This window comes from Callorhinchus milii, unplaced genomic scaffold (assembly GCF_018977255.1).
Source record: "Callorhinchus milii isolate IMCB2004 unplaced genomic scaffold, IMCB_Cmil_1.0 Scaffold18, whole genome shotgun sequence".
Lineage (NCBI taxonomy): Eukaryota > Metazoa > Chordata > Chondrichthyes > Chimaeriformes > Callorhinchidae > Callorhinchus > Callorhinchus milii.
The window spans coordinates 2277552-2289752 of NW_024704759.1; the positions used below are offsets into that span (position 1 = coordinate 2277552).

The following is a 12201-nucleotide window of genomic DNA, read 5'->3' on the forward strand; positions in this document are numbered from 1 at the left end:
ATACAGCTGCCTTCACGTGGAATAAAGTCTTGAAGCGCTTCGCAAGGGTGGTGTGAAGGGGAGATCATACTAAACAAATAATAATGACTAGATCTCAAAAGGGAACCAGATGTACTTGAAAAGGAAAAATTTGCAGGGCTGTGGGGTAAGAGCGGGGGGAATGGGACGAGTTGGATATAACTCTTTCAAAGAGCTGGCACAAGGCACAGTGATGGGCCGAATGGCCTCTTTCTGTGCTGTAAGACTCTGATAATTAAAAATAAAGGGTATAGCTCAGCTGCACCCACGTGACCGCTAACCATTTGAATAAGTTAAAAAGAGGATTAAAATAATTAACGTTAACGTGAAGTCTGTGCAAATGCACCCAAAGATCCCCCTTTCCTCAGAGGGGGTGCAAGTGAGCCGCATTGGATGGATGGACGTGGCTCAGTTGAAACCGAAGCTGGCGAGTCTCTCCTCCTGGCTCTGACTGGCTTGCATTTGGCTATTCTGCAGTCTTGCCTTTAACAGTTTCAAGCGCGACTTTTTGTCGCTCATTTCGGTCAGCGCCAGATCTTCAGTCATGAAGAGGTAAGAGTTAATGGCCTCCCTCAGCCCCAGGCTGACCGGGGACTCCTCTCCTGGCTCCTTATCATCGGTCATCAGGACCGAGCTGGAAGAGAGAGAGAGAGAGAGGGAGGGAGGTGAGTTTCGGAACCGTGAAAATTCACAGCGCAGAAGATAAAAGGCTGTCCAGCCCATCAAGTGTCTGTAGTAGCTGTTAATGATCCTTGCATTTGATATAGCGCCTTGAACCTTGAGACGTCTCGAAGGGCTTCACAGAGAATATTGTAAAGTGAATTGACCTTATTTTTGTGGGTGAAACTCAGCAGCCAATCGCGCACAGCAGCTTCCCACAAACAGCTGTGGATTGAGTGACCACAATTAGGAAAAAATTGTGGAGGGATTATTACCTCCGTAAAGCGATCTGCCAATCGATGGTAACAACCAGGTTCCTACGTACTTACTGCTGGGTAAACGGAGGCGTGTAGCGTAAGGAAACTCCCCTAAGGTTTCGCCCCACCCGGGAATCGAACCTGGGTCCTCTCGTTTGCGAGGCGAGCGCGCTAACCACAGTGCCACGGGACTCCACACTCACCTGTCCATGGTGCCCCAGTTCAGCTGCGGCTTTTGGACGATGATGGGGGCGGGGTGCTGCTGGAGGGGGGCTACGGACCCCTGAATGCGACACGGCTCCTTTAAGAGGCAGCACAAGCCCTCGTCACACTCTGTGGGGGTGGGAGGATGGGTGGAGAGCAAAGGGAGAGGCATAAGAGACAGGTGAAAACACAGCGCCATTGCTTGCAGAATCAGAATAATCCTCACACTTCTGCGCTGCCGCCTGAGACAGGCTGATGCTTGTTTCTAATCTCGTATTTCTACTGAAGCTCTTTATGTAAATAATAATAATCGTTACATTTGACGTAGCGCCTCATCACATCATCAAGATGTCTCCAAAGGGCTTTGCACGATATACTCTGTATATTTATCCAACAAACAGCCGTGAAGTGAGTGACCAATTTTAATTTGGGACGTATTGGCCAGGACCCCAGGAGAGAGAGGAACTCCCTTCGCTTTTCGAAAGGTGTCATAGGATCTTTAACGTCGCCTGAACTGGGAGATGGGACTTCGGTTTAAAGCCTCATCCGAAGGACGGCACCTCCGACAATGCAACCCCCTCCCCCAGCCCTGCATTGGAGCATCAGCTTAGAACCCACGAACCTTCTGACTTGGAGGCGAGAGAGAGAGAGAAAGCGCTACCAGTGAGCCAGGCTGACACACAGGGTATAAAGCCTGGCTTTGGCTGTAGTTGGCATCTCTGGCCAATGCCAGAGGCAGAGGCTTTCACCTCCTTCCTCAATTCGAGTTGAGACACAAATCGGCCGTGATCTAACAAAATGGCGAAACTGGCTCGAGGGGCTGAATGGCCTCCTGTTCCTTAATTGTTAGACATTTCTCTCGCGCGGTGGGTGGGGGGGGCGGGGGGGGGTGGGTGGTAGTGCTGGTAACTGTAACAGCTCGGTTATCTCGGTTTCCCTCTTCTGCTTTTTTAAAAATAATAATAATAATCCTTGCATTAGAACAAGGCTACAAACAGGACATCGTCAAATAGCCGAAGAGGAACTGTCTCACACTGTGCGGATAGCTGGTGCCAGTGTCTCGGACACGTACCTGAGTAGTGATCGACCATTTCCTGCAGAGAGGCAAAGGTGAGTCGTGGTGAGATGTAGAACCAGCCATTGGGCAGGCGGGTGATGCGATAGTGTTTGAGGGAGTCCCACAAGGGGCTGTTGCATCTTCTGATGGACAGAGAGTAGCAGCCTGCGGGACAAGGAGAGGGCGATTTACTGGCACCGTTAAGGGAGGTGACAGTGAGAGAATAGCTGGCAAACACTGCCTCGAAACACAACAACCACCACCACCACAGATTACCTTCATACAATAAAACTCCCTATAAATCTGATCTGTATAAATCGTATAACAGCCTAAGTTGTCCATCTGCCCAGGTCCCCCCGCTCATGGGTTTATATTCTATGCAAGTTTGACATAACTCATACTTTGCATAAGTTGTATTAAATGGTAGGCCTCAACTGATACGACTTACGTGAGGTTTACTATGCAGCACCTTTCACGTCGGAAGGATGGCCCAAGGCGCTGGACAGTGAAGGAGTTTGCGCCTGAGCTGGGAGTTGCAATCAAGAGGTTTGGAGGGTACAAGGTGTGGGGGGAAGTGTGACTGAGCGACTGACGCTCAACCCGCGGCTCGGCACCCCTTCACCACCCGCTCTTTGGCACATGCCAACAGCCCGCGAAGGGTTAATGACTTTCTGTGCTGCATGTTGAGAGGGTTAGCACCTCGGCTGCGCCTGGGGAGCTTGATGTGGGATGGTGGAATCCTGTTACGGCCAGTAACGTTGTCACTATGCTCATTGCAACATCTGCCAGCTCCGATGAGGTCTGACAGGTGCAGTCGTTCAGTGTAAGAGCTTCCTGCTCAAACTGTAACAGCACGGTTAACTCTGCTTCCCTTTTCTGCTTTTTTTTAATAATAATAATAATAATAATCCTTGCATTAGAACAAGGCTATAAACAGGGCATTGTCAAATAGATGAAGAGGAACTGTCTCACACTGTGCAGTGGTGGCTGCAAAATTAAGTGATTGTATATTTTGTAGGCAAACGCGGCAGCACGATTGGGCACCGCAATGTCCCACAAACCGCCATGGAGTGAGCGACCAATTGTATTGTTTAATCGTATGATAATAATCCTTGCGTTTGATACAGTGCCTCATCACATCCTCAAGACGTATCTCAAAGCGCTTCACAGAATATATTGTAAAAGTGAATTGACTGTGGATTTTGCGGGCGAAACGTTGGGAGGATTGTTGGCCCAGGACACCGGGAGAGAGAGAGAGAGGAACTCCCTTCTCTTTTCGAGTAACGCCGCAGGATCTTTTACGTCCATCTGAGCAGGCCGACAGGACCTGGGTTTAATGTATGATCCAAAAGACGGGTGGGCTCAGTGCAAACCTGCCTGGCCCATCGTTGCGAGATCAGCCCAGTGCCACCCCTTTAAAAGTTGCCATCAGTCATCTTTCTAGTAAACTGAGAGAAGGCTTCCTCTCTCTCACTGGGTCTAAATAGCTCTGTCACCGCAGTGTTATCTGATTAGATTCCTCTGAGAGGAAACGCTTCACATCTCGCTGACAGCTCCTATCACCAAACCGCTGGGTAAGAGGTAATAATGATAATAATAATAATTAAAATAATAATAATCCTGGCATTTGATGTAGCGCCTTGTCACTTCGTTTAGACATCTCAAAGCGCTTCACAGAATATAATAATAATAATAATAATACTTGCATTTGATATAGCGCTTTTCACGTCAGGAGGACGTCCCAAAGCGCTTCACAGAACACACTATAAAGTGAATTGACTGGGTATATTTGTGGGCGAAATGCGGCAGCCAATTGCGCACAGCAGCGTCCCAAAACAGTCGTGGATTGCGTGTTTTATTTGTTTAGGAGGGATTATTCCCCCCGGGAAGCGATCGGCCAATCGACTAACAACCGGGTTCCTACCAATTGCTGGATAAACAGAGGCGTGTGTGTGGAATAAGGAAACTTGCCTAAGGTTTTGCCCTGACTGGGAATCGAACCCGGGTCCTCTCGCTTGTGAGGCGAGCGCTCTAACCACTGAGCTACAGGACTCAACCACGGTTGGGACATGCCGTGCTTTGTGAGCAGGGCTCCCGCTCGCCGGCTCGGTGTATATTCCATCACTCGGATCTCCTAGGAATTTGTCTCACTCACCCCGTCTGGTCTGGCTCTCTCTGATCATGAACGCTCCCGCCCAGTTCACGGGCAACATCAATAATTCCTCCGCTTTCTCTCTGCTGATGCCCTCGAACAGCCACCTGCGGAGAGGGGAGGAGGTGGTGGTGGGGGTGGGGGGGGGGGCGGTGGGGAAGGGGAGAGAGGAAGGAGGAGAGCGTGTTAGTGAGGCTTGAGGAGCGGTGGGGGGTACGGTGGTCAGATTGGACTCATCTTCAACGTTCAAGCACTTGGTGTGCTTCCTCTTGTACATGCACACGCATGCACATGTACACACTTACGCACACGCACACACACGAGCTGACACTGCACACATTTAACAATTCCCTCCGTGCAGTGTGATTTCACCTTTCATCCCCAACTAGAGAGCGAGCAAGCGAGAGCGAGTTTGGTGGTGATACAATCAGACGTCTCAGGTACTTCACAGGATGCTAGGGTTGTGACTGTATGTTTTGTGGATGGAGCCAGTACGCGCACAGCAATGTCCTTGCCGTCCGCCCCGAATGATTAGATCACTGAGGGCCCATCCGCTGCGATCACTGTTTGTAGGTCACACACATCACCCACATGTCTGCAGAGAACTCGAGCCGCCCTGAGTGGCCACCCACTCCCGGCTCAACACAAGCAACGGGTTTGGTTAATAGTCAGCAAATAGCCTGCCATGCACTTGTCACTACACTGTACAGTAACATCCTGTGAAGCACTTTGAGACGTTAGCACCACGTGATAAGGTGCTGTGTCAAATGAAAGGAGTGTTATAATTATTATTCTTATGAATAAACTAATAATTAATAACACAGGTGAGTTTACCTGTGATACACCTTGGCCACGTAGTTAGAAGGGATGTAAAATTCTTGGCCCGTTGTCACGGTGATGACTTTCAACCAATTGCCGTCCCTGCGAATTGCAACAGGGAAAAGAATGAAGTGACACTCGAGTTGTCAGTGACGACAATACACTTACACAACAACGACGACGATGACTCAGATATATATAGTGTCCTTCACGCTGGGCAGCGGCTACACAACACCACCAACAAATGACATTTAAACGGTGCCTTTCACGTAGGGAGGACGTCCCCAAGGCACTGGACCAGTCAGAGATTTGCGCCCGAGCTGGGGTCTGGGATCAGGAGGGGTGGAGGGCAGGGAGGGTTGAGATGGGAGTCAGTACTCACTCTGTGATGATGTTCACTCTGTCGCCCACCTTGATAGTGGCTCCCGATGCCAAGTTCGAAGGGTAGTTATACAATGCCACCACCTCCATCACTACTTTGTTGAGAGCTTCGGGAAAAAGAGAATGTAGGAGAGAGAATGTCAGCAGCGTTTCTGCAGTAAAATCTCTATTAAATAAGACCGAGGTTTAAATTTGGACACAATTTTTTTTTACTTTCTATTTTTACTATTTCTATTTTTCTATTTCTACTTGAACTTCTTGAAATCCCTGTCCAGTTCCCTCTCTCGTCTTCTACTTTTACTGTCTCTTCTGCCTCTCGTAGCGTTCTGTTCCACACCTCGTGGTCTGAAGTAGTTTATATCTGAGCTGTCTGGTCACCTTTCCTCTTTTTGAATGACTGCGGGGCAGGGAAGCAATCTAAAACAGAATTTAGGAGGAACTATGTAACGCGGAGAGTAGTGACAATGTGGAACTTGCTGCCTGAAGCGGTGGTGGAATCAAATAATAGAGAAGTGTTTAAGGGGAAGTTAGACCTTCAAATGAGGGCGTGGGAGAGAGAAGGGTTTTGGGAGGAATCTTTTGGTCAGCCGGGTGTCTGACACATGCAGAAACCAATCACCGTTCCTTAAGAGTCTCCAAACCAACCCGAGAATTTCATTCATCCCACCTACACATGGAAACCCCAGAGATAGATTGTTGGCTGGAATGCGCTCTCTCTCTCTCTCTCTCTCTCTCTCTCCCTGGAGGGATGCATCCTGCTTACCTAATTTGGGAGAGTATTAGACACAGGTTGGCAAGGCTTGGGAGGGGAACCAAGTGTGTGCATTGGGGTTAACTGCTTGAGCCTAACCAGCTAAAACCATCTAGCTTGCCATCGATTGGAATGGATTCTGACGCGTCCTATTTCAGCGCTGACCACTCTCGGTCTCTGGTCAGTATCACAAACAGGTTTATTTTGAACTCCTCGAGTGAGTGACTCACGTGTGGGTGCGTTGCTGGTGGCCTGTAAGGGTTGGAAGGTGATGCGACTGCTTTTACTGGGCCGACTGCCCATATCTTGTAGCCCGTGAATTTGCTTGTTATTGCCTTAAGTCCAGGAAGCTGTAAGACAAGGGGAGAGATATGTGAGGGGGTGTTTTCAATGGCGGCTCCTCTGGGAGAGTCTCTCCCGTTAACCCCTCGAGTACTGCAGTTGATTAGCTGCTGTAATTTGAGTTTTAAGCCCTATTTTCTCTCCTCTCCCTGGAGGCGTCTTAGATTTGCTCTTACAATCTCCCGGCGGTAAATTTCCCGCTCGGAGCATTGCATTGCATGTCTTTGAACCACTGGCAGTTGGATTATCACTGGATTCTCCAGCCTGCAGCGTTTAACATGTTACTTTGATCAGGAACGAAAACAAACTAACGAGCCATGTTGCCTACATTTGCATCAGCCTTTGGGGCCTGAAATTGCTCACACAATGGATCGACCTCAACGATCCTCATTATCAATCTCTCACGCCTTCACTCCTGCCTACCTTGCGGAGTCCTGTAGCTCAGTGGTTAGAGTGCTCGCCTCGCAAGCAAGCAAGAGGACCTGGGTTTGAATCCCGGACAGGGCAAAACCTCAAGCAAGTTTCCTTACTCCACACACCTCTGTTTACCAAGCAGTAAGTAGGAACCCGATTGTTAATCGATTGGAGGATCACTTTTCTGGGGTAATAATCCCTCCGCCGCCCCCCAAAATAATAATTTGGTCACTCAATCCACGACTGTTTGTGGACGCTGCTGTGCACAATTGGCTGCCGCGTTTCGCCCACAAAATACAGTCAATTCAATCTACAGTATTATCTGTGAAGCACTTTGAGACGTCTCAACAACATGATAAGGCGCTGTATCAAATGCAAGCATTACTATTATTAAGCCTCACTTGTTCTCTCTCTCTCTTCCATCAATCCTTGCATTTGATGTGGCGAGTTTCACTTCGAGAGGATATCTTAAAGCAAGAGAGCTGGGCATTGCTGAGCCGGAGTTAATCTCTCTGTGGCTTCTGGTTCCTGACCATTTATAATTTGAGGTGTAACATTGTACAACAATGTGGGTAAGGATTTATATAGCTTTCACAAATACATAAGAGCAAACAACTTTTCAATTGAAGTCACAGGGGCCCTTAATGCCAATTGGATAGATGTCATTAAGGCATATTAATAAGCATTATTATTATTGTAATTATGTCTGACTGTTTTGAGGTGTTTTCTCCAGGTTTGGTGATTTTGGTCTCATTTCTCCACATCTCCCCATGATAAGACGAGAGAACTTGCTTTGTCTATAAAGCACCTGTGTGTTGATTGACCGCATGAAGCAATTCACAGCTTAGACAGACATAGCCAGAGAGAGAGAGAAATACGCAGGTTTGAAAACTTGAGCAAAAACCATATGATCCAGGGAGAGATACTGAGATGTTTTCCTGCGAACAAAGTAATAATAATAATCCTTGCATTTGATATGGCGCCTTATCATGTCATGATACCCACTTAATCCACTTTACAGTGTATCCTGTGAAGCGCTTTGAGACGTCTCAACGATGTGACGAGGCGCTGTATCAAACGCAAGGATTATTATTGTGAATTTGTATTTTTTGTTGTGTAAATTGAGCCGAGTTTTATGTGATATAAAAAGCTGATCAGCGCAGATGTCACCCAGTGTATAGGAAGCCGCTGTTCTGCCAGCGATCTGCGCTCTGGAACATCAGAAGACGATCGTGTTTCCGCTCAAAGACACTTTGTACCTTCTGAGGCTGCTAGATTCAAATCTTTTCACAGAGCTTTCCTTTCGCCACACAACACCGCCCGTCCTCTCCCCTCCCATCTTTCCGCTAATTCAAGCAATTAGAGTCAGTGAAATCTACCAATCTGTCAAGTTAATACCAGTTAAGGGCTAAAAAAAAAACTGGTGATTCATCCCGATAAGGAGCTTTAATCTCTAAATCTCTCTCTCTCTCTTTTTCATTTTCTTTGTACCTTTTGTCAGATCTCTCGAGTTTGCTCAGCGTACATTCTGGAAGGATATCACTGAACCACAACCCATTGTAAAGTTAAACCAAAGTTTCCAACCACAGTGAAGTAGCGTCACAGCCCAGGCAGCTGCAGTCTCGGGGGTGGAGGGGTTGGGGTGGGTGGGCGAGGGGTGAGGGTCAGGGGGTGGGGTAGGGGGAGATTCTATCATCTAGTTAACGGGGGTCCCTGATCTTACGTCAGTACCTAACCTTTCCCCACATTCCCACCCCCTCACCTTCTCGATCAACAGCAATAGTAAAAATATTAATAGCTTGGTCACTCAACTCACGATTTTTGTTTTTGTTTGTGTTGGACGCTGCTGTGCGCAATTGGCTGCCATGTTTCGCCCACAATATTTACAGTCAATTCACTTGACAGTATATTTTGTGAAGAGCTTGGAGACGTGCTAAGGCACTATATCAAATACAAAGGTTATTATTGTTATCAACAACAACAAATTACATTTACATGGCGCCTTTCACGTTGGGAGGACGTCCCAAGGCTTTGACCAGTTAAGATTTGATCGTGGTCTTATCACGCAAACTCAGCAGTAATAATAATTATTTGTGTTTACACAAGGTCACAAGTCAGCGCTATACAAATGGAATTTGTTGTTGTTGTTATTGTGTCAAATAAAATGCCTCGAAGCACTTTTTAAAACTGCAAAACGCGTTGGAAACGAAGCAAGCCTTTTCACAGAACATAGGAACTGGAGTAGGCCATTCAGTCCCTCAAGCCAGTTCCACCATTCTATTAGATCATGGCTGATCTGTACCTCAACTCCAACTGAGGACAGAGAGTGTGTTTTTTTGGGGGGTGGGGGAGAACCTGGCAAATTTGGCTCTAGGGGCAAAATGTCAGTAACAGCGGTGTGTTTTTTCAAAGTGAAGAGAAGGTCTCTCTCTCTCTCTCTCTCTCTGTTCGCTCAGCTCGTTCTTGCTGGCCTGTCTGCCTGTGTGAGGCGCAACTGTGAAAAACATCGATTCAATCTCTTCATTCTCAGCTACACCCTGAGCTCAGCTATTCTGGTTCTGAGTCTCACAATCGCCACACATCACAGACAAGCAGCTTGGCTTGCATGACCTTAAGAACAAAATAATTCGCTAAGTGAAAGAAGACCTAGCAAATACGACCATCAGGAAGGTGGAAGGCGAACTAGATGGACCTTGGTTTTTCTTTCGTCTAGCATTTCTTATGTTCTTAAGACCAAGGTCCATCTAGTTAACCTTCCATCATCCTGTCAGTCGCTTGACATATACAGTGTCCCCAGATATTATTTTCTAGCAGAAATTGATCTAATTTGTTCTGCTTCCACCACATCCCTTGTGTGTGCTATTCTAACGTATATAATATTAATAATAATAATAATCCTTGCATTTGATATAGCGCTTTTCACGTCGGGAGGACGTCCCAAAGCGCTTCACAGAGTACACTGTAAAGTGAATTGACTGTATATTTGTGGGCAAACGCGGCAGCCAATTGCGCACAGCAATGTCCCACAAACAGTCGTAGATTGAAAATGACCAATTTATTATTGTTTTTAGTTTTTAGTTTTGGAGGGATTATTATTAGGCGTGGTTATATTATATATTTGGGATATAATAGATTTTATGTAATGTATATTTATGTTATTCACACATAACAGAGCTGGAGTTAAAACACGCAGAAACGCCAGGCTGGAAGGGTCAGGTAAAAACTTGTACAGTATCAGGGAAAAGGAAAAGGGAAATAATGACTTCTTTTTTCAGAATATGTCTTGATGGTACTGAGCGAGAGAGAGACACACACACACACACACTGAGAGAGACACACACACACAGAAACACTCACACACACACACACAGAGAATGTCAATGTCAGTTTTGCTCACTCTTGCCTCTGTTGCTGGAGGTTGTGTTGGTGAGCCCCAGGCCAGCACTCAGCTCACAGCGTAAGTGTAACACAGCAGCAATATAGCAATAATCTGTATTGGCGGATTAGCCAACTTTTCGATGGGACGTTAAACCAAGGTTTAGGGTGGCACTTTGAAATGTGTTGAGTTGATAAGGCGCTACAGATAAATTTATACAATAAGGTGTTATAAATAAATTGAAATTAATTTATGACACCTTATCGTATAGTTTGACTTTCTCCCGATATATTACAAATAAATATCTGGTAAATAATAATAATTTAGTCACTCAATCCACGACTGTTTGTAAGACACTGCTATGCAAAATTGGCTGCTGAATTTCAGCAACGAAATACACAGTACATTCTGTGAAGCGCTTTGAGACGTCTATATCAAATGCAAGGATTATTGTTATTATTATAAGAATCCTTTCTCTCTCTCTCACACACAAAGGCATAATGTCAGAGAGAGTGAGAAAGATACTGTAAAATGCACACACATACATACACACACACATATGTACGTCTGACAAAAAGGCCCATACTTACACACAGACAGAGACAGATGGACAGACAGACACGTAATGCAAAATAGAGAACAATACTCTTTTGCAAGTAACAGATTTTGCAAGCATTGTGAACCTCAGATCTGTTTAACATCTCGTTCCTTTTAAAATAGATTGACGCACGCAAATTTACAGATCAAACAATTGAGATATAAATCAGACAGGTGCAGAAAGGGGATGTTATTAATTTTTTGAAGTACAGAAATATCTGGTATTTTTTTACGGGGTGGGGGCTGCCCCACACTGGGTTCCCTGGGACGAGGCTTGGGATCTCTTAGGGATGGTTTAATTTGTCATTTATCCTGAGGTTCCTTGATCACCAGACAGACAGTCACACAATCACGCAACACTGAATCCCACAGAGCGCTTTTTGACGTCCTCCCGACGTGAAAGGCATCGTATCAAATGCAAAGGAGACAAAACCCCTCAGAACCATTCATTCATAGGGTCTTGAGAGACTTTCCATACCACCCTCTCTGAGTCACAAGTGAGTTTAAGAAAGAAGGAACTTTCATTTTTATAGCCACTTGTCATCTTCCAATGTGGCCCAAATGAAGAATGAAATTTACAAGAATGAAGTGTCATCTGCAGTGACTTTTTTTTTGCAGACAAACTGTTACTGACCAGGCACTTGAAAGAGAATAATATTAATAATAACCATAAGCCTTGCATTTGATATAGGGCCTTGTCACATCGTCGAGACGTCTTAAAGTGCTTCACAGGATATACTGTAAAATGGAGTGACTGTGTATTATGTGAGCAAAATGCAGCAGCCAGTTGCGCGCAGCAACGTCCCACAAATAGCCATGGAGTGAGTGACCAATTTTATTTAGAGGATTGTTGGCCCGGGACACCGGGAGAAAGAAAACACCCTTCTCTTTTTGAATAGCACTATTTCAACACTTGTCAATTAATGCACTCCTCGTTAAGTCCATTCACACAGCTCTCTGTGGGCGGACGCTGTATAATTAAACCAGCTTTCCAGTTCTCTGGTGCTGTGGCCGAACAGTACAACTTTGAGACGTTTTGACGACGTGATAAAGTGCAACGATTATTACTATTCGTGGGCAATGTGCTTCAGGCGTGTATATGTGAGGGGGGAGGTTGGGGGAATCTACAGATGATAAAATAATCAGAAGAATCCTTTCAATTGATACAGGGCC

General features: G+C 46.1%; 2 protein-coding genes across 2 annotated transcripts in view; both read right to left on the bottom strand.

Annotated features, from left to right (window-relative positions):
* Nucleotides 1–228: 228 nt before the first annotated feature.
* LOC103189913 (src-like-adapter 2) lies at nucleotides 229–6602 on the bottom strand. Its single transcript, XM_007910472.2, has 7 exons — nucleotides 6530–6602; nucleotides 5550–5655; nucleotides 5183–5269; nucleotides 4352–4455; nucleotides 2212–2361; nucleotides 1139–1268; nucleotides 229–652 (listed from the first exon to the last, which is right to left on the bottom strand). Exons 1-7 carry the CDS (start codon nucleotides 6600–6602, stop codon nucleotides 427–429), a joined length of 876 nt encoding a protein of 291 aa, XP_007908663.1. The 3' UTR covers nucleotides 229–426.
* The window catches only part of LOC103189914 (protein NDRG3), a 37890-nt gene continuing 32285 nt past the window's right edge, over nucleotides 6597–12201 (bottom strand). Inside the window, exon 16 of the mRNA XM_042341682.1 lies at nucleotides 6597–6649. Coding sequence (XP_042197616.1) covers nucleotides 6636–6649 — 14 coding nt within the window. The 3' untranslated portion in view covers nucleotides 6597–6635. The remainder of the gene's footprint in view (nucleotides 6650–12201) is intronic.

What these genes read in the sequence shown, in the direction of transcription:
- LOC103189913 (XM_007910472.2), bottom strand. Translation starts at nt 6,602, where the DNA reads ATGGGCAGTCGGCCCAGTAAAAGCAGTCGCATCACCTTCCAACCCTTA. An exon ending in CACCAGCAACGCACCCACAC is followed by an intron (nt 5,656 to 6,529) that starts GTGAGTCACTCA and finishes TTTTTCCCGAAG; the next exon opens with CTCTCAACAAAGTAGTGATG. An exon ending in AGAGAGCCAGACCAGACGGG is followed by an intron (nt 2,362 to 4,351) that starts GTGAGTGAGACA and finishes CTTGTCCCGCAG; the next exon opens with GCTGCTACTCTCTGTCCATC.